Here is a 16262-nt window from a genome sequence, read left to right as displayed (position 1 = left end):
AAAAAAAATGAAGAACATAGTTTGCCTACTCTTTCTCTTGTTTTACATTATTGCTCTACATATGTCATAGAGGTTTACCTTCTAAAAGGTGTGGCTCTGCCTTTTATCCATCTTCGTATCCCTAGCGGCTAGAATAGTGTGTGCTCACTAAGTGCTGGGTTAATGAAGGATGTTTCAAAGGTCGCTTTCTCTGAAGTCTTGCTGTTTTCCCAGGTGGAGTAATTTTCTCTCTCCCCTGAACTCTCATAGCGTTCTAACTCTGCTTTATCACATATAACTGTGCTATAGTTATTTCCTACCATGCTTATCTCTTCTGCCACATTGTGACTCTCTTGAGGACAGGGACCAAAAATTAGGTATTTCTTTCTGTCAGATATTAGTCCAGCAAATATTAGACACTCCATAAATTTCTTCTTGTTGAATAAATACATGGCTAATTGTTCAAATTTTTAAAAATTGGTATTTTATACAGGCTTATATTTTTGTTTTAGCTGGCTATCTGATAAAGAAAACCTATGAATCTACTTACAGTTTTTTTCTTGAAAAGGAAAAAGTTCTGAAGGAAGAAAACCTATAGGATTGAAATTGTCATGTAACTTTTAGCTCAGCTTGGAGATCAGCCTAGATGAATGGTTCTCACATTTTAGCCTGCATCAGTATCACCTGCAGGAGCTCTGAAACCATGGATTGGTGGGTCCCACCCACAGAGTTTCCAAGAAGTTTCCAGGTGTTGTTGATGCTTTTGTTGCCAGGACCATGTTTTGATAACTTTTGACCTGATCTGTCTTACCAGTATTTTTCAGCCTTCAGCATCTTGATAATTTGTTCATACTTTAATGCCGATATGTGGAGTCAGTGCAAAGGTTAAACAGGTTAAATATCTCCTGATGTCTTTGGCAAAGGCCTTCTGTTTTCATAGACAACATCTAAAATCATTTGAGTGGCTCTTTCAGTCCTCCTAAATCACTTTATGTTAGTTTCTATTCTATACACTCTTTATTAAAGGAGGCACTTGGTCATTATAATGTCTAGTGCTTTCCCTCACTTATGACTAGATACTGCCAATAAAATTAATGCTTTCCCTCGTCTTTTTCACCGTCTCCCATATTGTGTTCTCAATGAAGATGAGTTTATCTCTCTCCATCTATCCTTAAAACCTGATTTAGGGCCCGGCATGGTGGCTCACGCCTGTTATCCCAGCACTTTGGGAGGCCGAGACGGGTGGATCATGAGGTCAGGAGATCGAGCCCATCCTGGCCAACATGGTGAAACCCCGTCTCTACTAAAAATACAAAAATTGGCTCGGCATGGTGGCGGGCGCCTGTAGTCCCAGCTACTCAGGAGGCTGAGGCAGGAGAATCACTTGAACCCAGGAGGCGGAGGTTGTGGTGAGCTGAGATCGCGTCACTGTACTCCAGCCTGGGCGATAGAGCAAGACTCTGGCTCAAGAAAAACAAAACAAAACCCTGATTTTATTCCACTTATTTTGTTTTATATGGGTAACAACATTGGTCTATGAATCAGGCCCATTTTAAAAGTAGAGTTTCAAGCCTTTATAATTGTACAAAAAGTTCCAAGGATTTATTTCTCCCTAGTATTTCTTAATTTCTCTGCTTCAACCCATTTTTACTGATTGTCGGACACCCAGAGAGGTCATAGGTATTCTTCAAAAAGTTTGTGATATGAAAAGGATGTCGTTTCCTTCTTTTTTTTTTTTGACTAACTTCTGAATAATCTCTGAGTGTTCTAGATAAAAATATTTTGCCTTAAAATTTTTAGCAAGATTCTTAAAGTCTTACAGACTTCATCTTTTGCTGATTTATGACACATGAATATTTTCTTAAGCATATCGTCAAAAATTTGAGTTCATCTTCTGCAAAGAATCAAGTGAACCATATACTTTTAATGTCTTCATTTTAAATATATGTTTTAAGAGAAAAGTCAAGACAAATATAGATATGCATATTTGTGTGTTTGCACCCATTATTTTTAGTCGTTCTGGGATATCTTCTAAAGTTCCCTATTATTTTCTCCTGTTGAACCTGACCGTCAAACGTATTGTTTGTTACATCTCTTCGTAAATATTTTTCAATTTCAGCTGGGCTTTTACTAGCTAAAAGCACTAACATCATAAATTATATAATAATATGTAATTATATTTGTGCTATTTAAACGTTATATAGCTAATGATATCACTGTTCTTGACTATTTGTCTTGTAAAATAAAACAGAAAATAAAAGTTCACAGGCGTTCTATCCCTAAATTCAACTAAGAGTACACAAACTAGTTACTCTTACAAACTTTATGTCAAAACCTTTCTCCTCTCCCCTCCAACCATAACTATTTTTTTCAATAGGGAAAGTTCACAATACTTTTGAAATTACTTAATTCTTAAATCAATGTTATGTAAGTAGAGAATTCTCTTTTTACAAGAGAGGTTTAAACAAAACAATTACTTATTAATATATCTGAATTTGTGATGTGAAAACTCAAGTTTAGCATCTGGCTGAACTTTGTCTGTATGTAGGCTCATCCATTTATCTTATCTCTTCACTCAAAATTAATCATCTGGTTTACTTAAAGGTTGCTTTTCTTTGTAAGTGCATACTGTCATCAGATTTCATCTGTTAATAGATATTTAGTATGATGGTACATGTAGGCTGAACTACTGATTTTAATTTTCTTGAGTTTCATAAGTATAAATTAAAGCTATTGAGAGTTGTTTAAATTTGTTAAGAACAGACTTACTGTGTTAGTTTGAAAGCATTATTTTTCAAATATAGTTGTGCAGGTGAAGTGATCTACTTCTGCTATGTGTAAGATTGGACTGTTGGTGCTGAAATTTAAAAGGTTCTGCTTGTGGATTGTAGGAAGACAAATGGCACATCTCTAGAAGTGAGGAGAAATAGTACTGTAATTCAGTGTCATGTTGATAGAAGTAGAAACCTTCACCAGTCATCTTTTATTTTTGTACCAGACAACTAACTATAAAATATAACCCAGATGGTGGAGCTATGATAGTAAAGATACAGAAATGACATTTTGCTGATGAATTTTCTGCTACTCTTTGCTTCCCCACTTTCAGTTTTATACCAGATCTTTTATGGTGTAGGTTGCTTGCTTATGTATCTAAGGACAGATCCATAGGATGAAAAATGTGTTTAAGGGCATTTTTAGATCTTGGATTATGTCAGTAAACTTTTATTTTCCTCTTTTAATTGCCTTTTTGGTTTTTCCTCTCTTTTTGCTAAACTCATATTCTCACATAAATTAGACTGAGCCATGAATAGTGGGTCCTATTTCAATTTTATTTCTGAGTTTCATATTTAAGGCATTTGGGATGTATTATTATGCTCTGCCTGTCTGTCTGCCTATATTGGAATTGGGAAGCCTCAGAAGAGAGCAGGGGTTTGGCATACCTTATACTGTGGTCTCTAGTCTCAGGCAGCTTCACCACACTTAGGCCCTGAATTGAACTGTAAAAGGAATCATGGAAAGGGGCTTTAGTGATAGGGGTGTCAGACATTAGGAATGAGCAAGGTAGTGAGTTTGTGGTACTGTTTTTGTCGCACAGAAGAGCTAAAAGGTGTATCTGCGATGGCAAAGGTCAGGAAAGGGGCTAACATTTATGAGAAACCTCCTAATTTGTGTATAATATCTTTTAATCTTTACAGTGGCCTCATGAGGTCAGAACTGGGACCTGAGTTGAGGTCTGTGGCTCAGAGTTGGGGCTCTGCTGCTGGCAACTGTGGTGTGCACTGTGTTGAGTGGGTGTGCTTGTGTGTGTCTCTGTCTTACCTTGAGGGTCTATGTCAAAACCTTTTTGAGAAAGCAAGTATATAATCCCTTCTACCCCCAGAGCCATTTTAATGATATAGAGAATATGCAGAGAACACAAGAACTTTTTGTGGGTTTATTTTGTTAAAGTTATTCATTCTCAGTTCAGGTTTTGGGTTTGTTTTCAGAAATGAGAAGTATGTCTTAGTCACTTTAAGACTAAGAAGTCATGTGTTTTTGATACATATAAACCTGCGTCAACATCTATTCTAATTAAAAACACCATTGATAATCGTTTACAAGTGCAAGATTTCAGGAATGCAGAATTAATTTAAATAACTAGTGGACTATTATTATAACTTCAACATACTAGCATACACTCTGAAATGATTATTGTTCATTCATTTATTTAGATTTTCTAGATACTTTTAGTGATTACATTAGGGATAGCCAACTCCCTGGGCTAATTTGAAACATAGGAATGTAGTATGCTTGCATATTCATTTCAGTATGGAACTTGTGAAAATCTCCTTCTTTGGGCTTTTCTTTTATACAGCCTACTTTTGTATGAAGTCTGTTAGGTTTTATTTTCTCCTTCTGATCTGTGGTCCTGACTTTTTACAGTTACCTGGACACTGCCATGTGCTTTGACTGATGTTCTGTTGTTTATTAGGCAAAACACAGTATCATTCTTGAAAGGCCTGCAGTTGGTGGATGCGCTAGCTGCTTTTCATGCAACTGCACTCTGGTTATATCTGATGTCATCCCTGTTAGATAATGTGGTAGTCCTTCTCATCATGAAGGCAATTGGTAATGCTAAACCTCAGGATATTTTTGTAATCAAAGCCCTTGTAATTGGATAAATTGATGTTTCATTAAAGAATACCTGGTAACATTATAAATAGTATTAACATTCTAAAATTAACTTGTCACTGTAATATTAATTACATTGATATATGGATACATAGAATTATGTGGGCACGTGTATATATGTATGTGTGCGTAGATATATGAAAGTGAAAGAATATTTAAACCTATACTGTAGCTCCTGCTGAGTGGCAGATGCTGTAACTATGCAAAAGGCCTGTGTGTATTCAGGTAAGAGAATGTTGGTTTTTAGAATCTCTGGAGCCCTAATTACTCCCTGTAGATAGTAAAATCCTGATGCGAAGTCTTGATAATACTAGTCTTTCTAAAGAACCAGCCATTTTTAATCTCAGGACATCTTAAGGAAAATTATGCATCTATGAGTCATGGAAGTGCTAAGGATAGCTAAAATCTGAAATTACTTAGGGGTTAGATGAAGAATCGATTTGGGCTTGATTATATGTCTTAATTGCCTTCCATATTTAGTTGGCATATAATTAGAACCCCCTCATTACTTTCTCAAGCAAGTCGAAAATCAAAGAGTTTACAAATAGTCAAATAATTGACTTTAGCAACTCTAAAGCAAAGAGAATACAAATATTTCCCTTGTTTAGATATTTTATCTATGTATCTTTTTGTGATTGCAGGTATATATCTCCTTCAGGAACTAAGTAAACAAGTAAACAACAAATAGGAAAAAGTTAATAAGAATTCATCAGTTTCAGAGTCTCAAGGCCTTGACTAAAGGCCTTTTCACACTTTAGACTCTTAGAAGTGGACTATTACATGAGTCAATAGGCAAACCAGCCTGTCTTGCAGGGGTCTGACGAAGAGAAGCTCCTTTTCTCTAATATTTGCTGCTGATTCTTAGTTGAGAAACCACAATTCCAAATTGACAGTGTCTATGAGAGGAGCTACAGTGAGTGACAGTAACTGCTAGTTGTACATTGCACTTTTGGTATCACCTGTCAGTTATGTGTGTCTTCATCTTTATGTATGGATGAAAATAGAATATGCACATTTGAAAAGTAACTAGATTCTAGAATTTTAAGTTTTCATGTAGATACTGGACTTACTCTGTAGAAAATCTTCTGGGGCCTATCAGCAGAAATTTATGCCTTATAGCATTATTTAGCTGTTCAGGGGAGGTTTATGTTTTCATGATTTCTAATATAGCTTGGGAAAATTATCTAGAACTTTCTCAAACAAGTGTCATTGTATTATTTCAACACAATTTTGTGAGTTCAGCAAAAATGAGCTAAATATCTATTCCCATATTTCCCTTTTAGGTAAAACAGTTAATCCACTGATACTGCATTGTTGTTTTCTGTGACATACTGGGACTCTTTGAGCCCTGACTGTCAACAGGATTCATGTGGTTCAATGATGTTGTGAGGAACATGACAAGCCATTGCCCTCAGTGAGTTTATATTTTACTAGAGGAGATAAACATCAAATGTTTACTTAGAGTTAATTATGTAATTATAATCATCATCTGTTCATGGCTATAGCCTACAGACACTTTTTCCCAAATATTCTCTAAAAGAGAAGATATTAATTCCCAAGTAACTTAGGTCAATGGGTGGTGTATTAGTTCATTTTCACGCTGCTGATAAAGACATACTTGAGACTGGGAAGAAAAATAGGTTTGATAGATTCACAGTTACATGTAGCTAAAGGCCTCATAATCATGGTGGAAGGTGAAAGGCACTTCTTATGTGCCTTGGCAAGAGAGAATGAGAATCAAGCGAAAACGGAAACCTCAGATCTCCTGAAAACCATCAGATCTCGTGAGACTTATTCACTACCATGAGAACAGGATGGGGGAAACTGCCTTCATGATTCAGTTACCTCTCACTGGGTCCCTCCCACAACATGTGGGAATTACAGGAGCTACAATGCAAGATGAGATTTGGGTGGGGGCGCAGCCAAACCATATCATGTGGGAAATGTCTTTGCACCTTCGAGTTTTTTTTTCTTTCAACCACGTCATCATCCTTATTATTACCTTCCACTGGACCTGAAATCATTTTGTTCTACTCATGATGAACTTGGGTACCAGCATAATTTAGAGTTGCTCTCTCCACTTTCAAGGCTCATCGTCTTCCTGACGACATCAGTATATGTGTGGAAAGCGCCTGGATAGTTTTTTCACCTCACCACTTCCAAAGGTCACACCTCTGTTTACTACTCTGGTTACATGGATGTTGTAATATCTCACAACTGTTCTAACTTTATGCATATGTATCATACTTCCCAAGTATAAACCTATCTTCTTCTACTATACTCATTTTGCTTAGATCATCCAGTAACTTCATGGAGAGCTCCAATCCATCAAACCATCTGTCTTTAGCTAGTTCATCAACTTGCTTATCATCAAATGAAATCAAAATTTGATTTCATTGTGATAACTTTTGTTATACAATTGCTGTTTCCATAAACTCTTTACTGACTTTTATTCTATCCACTTTTTCTGGGCTTAAATTAAAAAAAAAATACTTTTTTTTTTTAAATCACACCACATGATAGATTTTGATCACTAGAAATTCAGGGTTATCAATTTCAATTGGGTCCAAATATAACTGGAAATTCTACTACTATATTTTTCTGTTCAGTTATCTTTGTTCTTCTACTCTGTATTTCAACTCCTTTCAATTTTCTCCAGACTTCAACCACTCCTTCTTTTCACCAGCCTATTACTTATAGCTGAGAAAATTGTAGCCATATAATGGAAACTTCTTTGGCTACCAGTCCTAGAAATTACATTTTTATGCATCTTCTCATTTCCTCTTACTATAAAAAAAGGCAGAGAGAGCCTGTCTTACAGCCTGTGATTTGGATTTTATCCTGTTTCACACTAACAGTTATCACTTCTTTCATGTGTATACACAAATACTCGCTACCAAATTGAATTATCCTCAATATCTAAACAAGTTTAAGTGTTTCTTACCTTAAAAGTAATAAGAAAAATTTTTTAAAAATTGAATCTTTCCTTGATCCCATATCTTTTTCTATCCTTAGTCAAATTTTTCTTTATCCATTCAGACAAACTTCCTATAAAGCATTCTTAACCTTGGTGTCTCTGTGCCTTCACTGTGTTCTTCATTGTCCAATATGGTTTCCACTTCCATTCTTCATACAGACCGCTCTTTCTTTGGGCACTTCTGATCTCAATGGCACAAATAAGGGGCATTTCCAATAACCATTTTATGTAGTATTTGGCCAGTATTGGGTTCCTGACATCTCTTCTCCTTTAGATACTCTTTTATTAATAAGCTTTTGTGATGCCATGTACTTCCATTTTCCTTTTGTAGTTCTATATACTTAAATATATTTTTTTCATTTCCCTCTGTCCTCATTGTAGCCTCATCTTCCTCAATCTTATCAGAGTTGAAAGTATAGGGCAAAGAGAGTGAAAGACTGAGGACACATCTTGTGGAACTACAATGTTTAAGGTTCACATGGTAGAATTCAATTTTATGTGATGATATTTTATATATATGCACATCTATGTAATGTGTATATACACACACATATATAGTCTTGTTATCATTCGTTGAATGTCTACTTTGTGATAGACAGTATTTGAGCTTTAAGGACACAAAGTTAACTACAGTTCCTAAATTGGAGGTCACACCTTGTCATAACAGATAAAGATACATGTGCTTTACTGGTACTCACAGGGTTGGATCTGCAGTGTTATTCTATCTTTGTGTGTGTTACAGATGCCTATTTTATTCGTTACTGAAATTTGGGCATAAATATTTAGAAATAGGTTTTGATTTGGGCACATTTGTTCTTTGAAGGCAGATGTGTGATTTATTCCGAACGTTAGCAAAATTTAATGTTTAAATATTAAAATAAAAAACATGAATTTAAGGAGGTTTATAGGAATAAAATACTAGTTTATTCATGTTTTTCCAAACTGGGAATTGGGGGGTTAGGTTTTTAGTGGAGGGAGAAGGGAATGGAAGAAATATAATTTTAGTACATATGTCTTTTATGGCTATTTTCTGCTCATAAAAGTGGTGCCACTTAACATAGCATGCTTACTGTGTGGCAGGAGATGTGCTAAACGTTTTATGTGCATTATCTCATTTAATCTTCCCTATAAACTTTCCTTTATAGAAGAAGAAATTGAAGTTTTCATTTTACATAAGTTAAAGTTACAGTTAAAGGGTATGAACTAGGCCAGGTGTGGTGGCTCATGCCTGTAATCCCAGCAGTTTGGGAGGCTGAGGCAGGCAGATCACTTGAGGCTAGGAGTTCGAGACCAGCCTAGCCAACATGTTAAAACCCCGTCTCTACAAAAATACAAAAATTAGCCAGGCGTGGTGGCATGTGCCTATAATTCCAACTACTGGGGAGGCTGAAGCACGAGAATTGTTTGAACCTGGGAGGCAGAGGTTAGGGAGAGCCCAGATCATGCCACTGCACTCCAGCCTGTGTGACAGACCACGAATCTGTCTCATTAAAAAAAAGAAAAAGAATATGAGTTAAATATATATCTGACTTTGGAGCCTGGGCTCTTAACACTATGATATATTGAAAGAATATTAAGGGGAAATTTTTTTCAGATTTTTCTAGTATCTGTAATATCTTGTATTACATATTGCATATATTAATTAATCATTTCACATATACCATTCAGTCTTCACAAGAAACCCGTGATGTACAGAAAGGCAGTATTGTCAAGATGAGACTACAGAGACCCGAGTTAAATATTAATAACTTGCTTGGGTTACACGTGATAGTAGATCCCAGGCTTCCAGACACCCAGTTCAGCTTTCCATTATAGGAGACACTTCCTGTGGATTCATTCAGTTTGCTAGAGGAAAAAGTTGTCCTTGTTCTCTAGGGTTTCCCATCTCCCCCAAGTTTAATTCAACTTTATTTCACTTATTTAGTTAATAATCCAGGACTGTTGCTGGAGTAGCAAAAATTTGATTAGAATCATCACCTTCAGTGTTTCAGGTAATGGAGTGGAGTAAAAATGGCTTAGAAAGCAGAGCCTGTTCATTCTGCTCCCAGGCTGGCCTCCTGGAAGGTTTAAAGTTGACATCTGGTATGGCTTTCATTGCTTTCTTCTTCTGGGAAGCCTGGTTGACTGCTTGACATCAAGCATTAGATCTGACCTGAGCATTAGCCCAAGCACGCTTTGCGTAATTAAGCTATTGAGATTTGTTTCCCCTGACAGGACAGAAGAGCCCTACAAGGTGAGGGCTCTGTTGAAGTGATAAAGCTGATTAGATCTTTAGCAGTAAACGAATCTGATCTTAGAAATTTCTTCTAGCTCTCGTTAATGAGGCAAAGACAACATTTAGCAGGGAAAATGAGGTCACTAAAAAGAGGAACCTTTTTTTTTTTTTAAATAAAGAACCAATTATTTTGCCTCCTTTTAAATCAAGGCCTCAATTTATTGTCCTGAGTAAAGCTCAATTTAAATGAACACATATGAAACTTTTTCTCAGGGGTGTAGTAATCTTGTTTAAAGTACAAGAAGTTAAACAACTCAAGAAAGTGAAGCTAAGATAGACCTAGAAGTTAAAATAATTTAATGAATACTGACAACAAAACTGAAATAACCAACAATGTTGTGTATTTATTCATTAGAATGTCATTGTTTTCAAAAAATGATTTTTAAAAACTTTTTTTCTGTAACTTCTCTTTCCTTAAACCACAAACAAGCAAATAAAACTTATTTTCCTAGGATACATTTATACAGACTTCAGGTATTACACTGTTGACAATCCCACCTTTTAGTTTAGATAGCACCTTTCTATATGCTGCTATTTAATCCTTAGAAAACTTTTTTTGAAAGCTGTATTATATTCATATTATGCAGTTAAGACTTAGCTCTAAAAGTTTCAAATCTCAAATTTATGTGAATCCTCAAGAATTTGTAAACAGGAGGGCTTGGAGTATAATACAGGTTTTTTTCACCCCTGAGAAAGTGGTCTGTACCAGAGTTGTCTCAAGTTATACATTATTTAAAGTTTTTTATACTATTTTCTATTTCTTGCTAAGCCCTTGTTCCAGTATTTACAAAATGACATGGGAATTATGTCCCCACCAAATACATTTATGTGAAATGTAAATCATATGCACACACATATTGCACACCCGCCTGTGTTCATAGATGGCCACCCTTCCATCATGAAGCATTCTGCTTACCACAAAGACCCCATCCTCCATCTCACTTTCAGCTTATTCCAGTAAAATCAATTGTCACAAAGGGTAAACTTGGAGTAGAAAAGAAGTAATGCAGGTAGTTTATGATTGGGACAGATGGAAGGGAGATGAGCCATCCATTCCAGCGGCTTACCTTATCTCATTGTTATTGACTTTGAGGTGGTTGTAGTGTGAGAATGGAAAGGGTTTAATGGAACCATGCTGCTATCTTGTCAATATAATGTCTAGTCAGTGTGCTAGTTAAAATGAAATTCATTTTTTAAATTTAAAATTTACTTAACATTTTAGACTTTTAAAGGAAATTTAAACTCTAAAGTCTACTTAAATGAAATACTCTGTGTCTTCTTCTTTTTCTTGAGAGGCAATGTAGTAAAGTTTTCAAAAGCAACCTAGAGGCAGGATGACTCAGGCCATTCCTGGCTTCACCACTTGTTAGCTTTTATGCCTTGGTTCAATTACTTTTCTTTAAAATGAGCATGAAAATAATACCTACCTCGTATGATTGTAATGAGGATTAAATCAGTTTATGTGTGTGTATGTGCGTGACTGTAGCTTGGGACAGTCTACTTTATATAGTAAGTGCTTGACAAATGTAACTTATTATCAGCCCAGTCAATCAAACTTCTCCTCCTCCACCAGAGTAAAAATGTCCTGGCAGAGTTTACCAAATACCTAAGAGCTAACCCCAAGTGATGCTTATTAGTTTCAGTTTCTCTTGACCTCTTTCTTATGTTAGATATTATTTGCTTTTACCTATGTCTTTTTGGAAAAGTCAGCCTCCCAAATTTTCAAGTTGTTGTTCTATTTCTGCAGAACTGCACCAAGCTTTCACGGTTTTCACCTCCTCCTACTAGAGGTTTTCACCTCCTCCTACTAGAGGTTTTCAGTCTGTACTAAGCTAGAACCATAGCCTGATCTCAGAATTGGCAGATACTCCCATGGGAAAGAATAAAATGGCTGGAGATTAATAGATAACATCAGAGACGCTCTCACCTTCTAAAATGTGTGTGCGTCTAGATGCCACTGTTTACACACATATCTGAAACCTTTAAATTATTGTTATTGTAATATGCCTGGCCTTTCCTAATCCTTTTATTAGGAGTGTTGACCTGCTTGAAACCTCCTGGTACCACCCTTTCTTTCTTAACCATTCGATGTTGGCTTTATATCCGCTGGTGGCCTTTTCAGTCTTGACCTTTCATTTCCAGTAGTTTTCTTCTCTTATTTATCTTCTTATGCCATCTTACTCACCAATCACTTTAACTTTCAAATTAGTCGCTTATTCCATTCCATGGAGTTATCTGATATCCTTCGTCAGATAACTTCAAAATTTATGCCTTTATTTTACCCTGATAATCTTCTCTTCCAAATCTATCTATCTAGTTATTACTTAAGCATTTTCCCCTGTGTGTTATCATAGGCAAATCAAATTTGAAATGTTCAAAACATACTTCATTATTTTCTCCCTCAATTTGTTTCCTTTTCTGTATCACTAGTCCTGAGAAGGAATCCTGACAGCATCATTCACCTAGTAGTCTAAGCCAGAAATCATTGAGTTGTCCTATATTTCACAACTGAGTCAGTAAGTTCTACCTTCTCTGCTTCTTTAGTATTATTTTTATCTTTCCTTTTTCTTCTCATCTCACCATTCCCACTACTTCTAGCATATTGACTTATTTTTTCTCTCCGTATCATCTTTCACTTTATAGCCAAATATGTTTCTATTAGACCAATTTGATTATATTCTATTCTTACTTTAAACATCAACTTTCATTACATTTTTAAAATGCTTTGCAAATACTCCAAAATAATGTATGTATCCCCATGTATAAAGGAATCAAATACAACATTGAAGTGCTGAATGCTAAATCTGTTTTCTCTTGAAAGTCACAGCACACATTATTATTGTTATTTTTTTTTAGAGTCAGGGTCTTGCTCTGTCGCTCAGGCTGGAGTGCGGTGGTGTCATCCTACCTCACTGCAGCCTTGAACTCCTGGGTTCAAGCAATTCTCCCACCTTAGTCTCTTAGTCTGTGAAGTAGCTGATACTATAGGCATGTGTCACCACACCCAGCTAATCTTTTTCTTTTCTTTTCTTTTCTTTTCTTTTCTTTTTTTTTTAGCGACAGGCTCTCACTGTGTTCCCCAGGCTGGTCTTGAACTTCTGGGCTCAAGTGCTCCTCCTGCCTCAGCCTCCCAAAGTGTTAGGATTATAGGTGTGAGTTACCTCACCCAGCCACAGCACACATTAAAAGAAAGGCCATATCAAGCTTTGCTATTGACTATAACTACAAAACTGTAAAATGAACTTATATTTAAATCTAGAAACTTTTTTTTTCTTAACATTCTTGGATATAAAACTATTGAGTGCTGTACTCCTGACCTCACCCTCATGGTATTTAAGGCCCTCCATGCCTATGTCTCTAATCTCATCTCTTCCCTTTTGAGCCTTTGTAGCCATAGAGATTATATTTATTTAGTTTTCCAAACATGCCATCCCAATCTTTTTCATTGTGTTTGTTCCTTTGGCCTGGAACATCAATAATCTATTGGTTGACACTCATCCTTGAAAATTCAGCTGTTTAAAACTCAGATTATCTTACTAATGTGTTCAGTGGTTCACATACTGCTTGGCACATAGTAGGTGCTCCACGTATGTTAAGTAAACAACAAAAATGGAAAAAATCAATATGCGAAAGTTTACCTTTAAAGAGATTTTCTATGTCTGCCTATATATTGCCTATTCAGGATATATAACAATACTTGGTAATAACTGCTTAAAAAATTTAAGCTGCTTAACCTCTGTAACGTAATTTTTCTTCAAATTTTGTATTTTGATTTGTTTACCTGTACAAGAGTTAGGAAATTACTTACAAGGTTAAATTTTTAATTCTTACTGAACAAAAATTAGATTTACTTTTGCATATATTTAGCTATTCCCCTCCACTGTAGAAATTCCTTGAAAACTATTGTTGTAAATATTTTCTGTTTCTTTTTGACAGGTAATATTTGAAGCTGAAGTCTCAGGAGGGAGAAGTGGTTATATTGCCATTGATGACATCCAAGTACTGAGTTATCCTTGTGGTAGGTTGTGATTAAGAATTGTATTTTTCTATGTCCTTTCCACACTTGCCTTATATTGGCAGTGACTATTGATTGTTTATCACTTGGTTTTTGCTGTCTCTCTTGTTATTGTTAGTCCTAGCCTTCTATTGAGTTTTAAAAGGAAACTGATATATTTCTAGAGTTTTTGAATCACATATTTTTCAAACTTGTAACTAATTGTATACCTATTAGGAGATTCTTTTAAATTATTTCATTACTGAGAACAAAATATACATGCAAAGGCAGCTGTTAGTAGGACTTGTTCATTTTTTTGGCATCATTAAATTGTCTAGAAAAACAGAGAAGAATAGCAAATCAGAGTTCAACAGAAAGGAAAATATAAAGAAGCCTCATGAAGTTATTTGATCTGAGTTGAGGGCTGGGGTGAAATGAAGAGAAATAATTAGTTCACCTTATTCCAAATTTAGGACTACTTTTTTTCTCCTCTGTCATAATAAATGTCTGGCTAACTCATGAGGTCAGGAGTTTGAGACCAGTCTGGCCAAAATGGTGAAACCCTATCTCTACTTACAAAAAAAAAAAAAAAAAAAAATTAGCCAGGCGTGGTGGTGCACACCTGTAATCCCAGCTACTCAGGAGGCTGAGGCAGGACAATCACTTGAACCTGGGAGGTGGAGGTTGCACTGAGCTGAGATTGCACCACTGCACTCCAGCCTGGGCTACCACAGCAAGACTCCATCTCAAAAAAAAAAAAAAAAGCAAACAAAACAAGAAACTCGGTTTATTAATACACAGTTTTGTTATGCCCTTAGAGGCACATTGATTGGTTTTCAGATGGTGTACCTAAATTTGTGTTTACATCACAGTCCATGAAAAACAATTACTGCATGCATTCAGTAGAGCCAGGCAAAAAACAGCTGGCATAAATTCAGACTTTGCCTATATTTCCCAAAAGCAGCATTTTATAGGGCCCGTGAATTCTGGGTTATCTGTTCAGCAATCCTCCCTGAGAAGCATCTCTAATACATTGTAAGCAGCAGGCTGGGGCCTCTTGTGAGGGCCAAGACCTGTGCTCCTGCTGAGTGGTTGTCAAACTCTAGTGTGCTTCAGAATCACCTACAGCTGTGGTAAATCACAGATTCCTTGGCTCTTCCCCTGGTTCTGATTGAATAGGTCTGGGGTGGGGCCTGACAATTTGCATTTCTGATTCCAGTGCAGCTGATGTTGCTGGTCTAGAGTTCGTAAATTGAGAACTGCTGCTTTAGCTTATGTTCTAACTCAAGAATTCCTTATTTTAAATCTCTTCCTGAGAGGTAAGGCACTAGAGAAAGATGTAGCCAGTAAGGGTCAGATTATATATACCACGTGGTGGTTGGTAAATTCTAAGAAAAGAGAGAACAAAATCATCTCATTTAAAGTTCAAGCTGCCTTACTAAGTTCTTTCAATCTGTAGTTTAAGAGAGCTGTGTTTTTATCTACTGTTTATTTTTCACTTCTTGAATGATAGGTGTTAAGGAAAGGCTTTCATAAGTACATAGAAAATGGCGGATTGAGCACAACAGCAGTTTTAGGGTGATATGGCCCTCCATGAACTTTTCTTTTTACTCATGAGCCTTAGCTTTTGCTGTTCATATAAATTTCCTTTCAATGGGAAACATGGATGAGGCTTCAGTTTTAAAAGGTAGTTTCAGAGGATACTTGTCAGTCATAAATCTTACTTATATTTTGACTGCAGTCATTATTTTTGTTAGTCTAATATGGGTATTTATTTTGGATTACTATACTATGGTTATAATGGAATAGAAAAAAAGTTTACCAGTTTAGCTGGTGTTCTTTTTCTAAGAAGCAAAAATATTCCCTTGTTCTTTGAAGTGCTATAGAGGGTTATAACTATTGATGTTTTTTTTAAAAAAAGATCTAACTGCTTAAAATGTAGCCTAATAAGTTCAATGGCCGTGTCACTGCCAGTAGTTTAGAAATCATTATGTTTTCATTATATCTTTATATTAGGCTCTGATTTCATGTCAATTTAATCTCTTTTGGTTGCTTTGACTTGTAAGTTTGTAACTGTTTTATTATCACCCATATACAACATGCTATGGCAGCAGTTCAGCAGCAATTGTTGAGTGCTCACTCTGTAGAGAACAATACTCCAGCAATTATGGAACAGTAAGTAATAGAGCTATTGAGAAAAAGAGAACTATGAGAGTCACAGAGGAAATGGTGTCTTCCGGCACAAAAAAGCCCCTCAGTTTTCTTCTTTCTGATGTTAGTCTTGGCCAAAGGTAAAAACACTAATGATAACATTCAGCTGGAGAAAAGTAACATGGCATATTTTCTTCATGTGAAAACAAATACAT

General features: G+C 35.9%; 1 protein-coding gene across 10 annotated transcripts in view; it reads left to right on the top strand.

Annotated features, from left to right (window-relative positions):
- PTPRK (protein tyrosine phosphatase receptor type K) overlaps positions 1–16262 on the top strand; it is a 562311-nt gene that overhangs the window by 269056 nt on the left and 276993 nt on the right. For all 10 annotated transcript variants that reach the window (XM_055114112.2, XM_008952978.5, XM_063605453.1 and 7 more), the window contains exon 4: positions 13839–13920. In XM_055114112.2, the coding sequence (XP_054970087.1) occupies positions 13839–13920 (82 nt within the window). The remainder of the gene's footprint in view (positions 1–13838; positions 13921–16262) is intronic.

This window comes from Pan paniscus, chromosome 5 (genome assembly GCF_029289425.2).
Source record: "Pan paniscus chromosome 5, NHGRI_mPanPan1-v2.0_pri, whole genome shotgun sequence".
NCBI classification, from domain to species: domain Eukaryota; kingdom Metazoa; phylum Chordata; class Mammalia; order Primates; family Hominidae; genus Pan; species Pan paniscus.
Note: the sequence above shows the minus strand (reverse complement) of the source record. Positions and strands in the feature narration are given on the sequence as shown.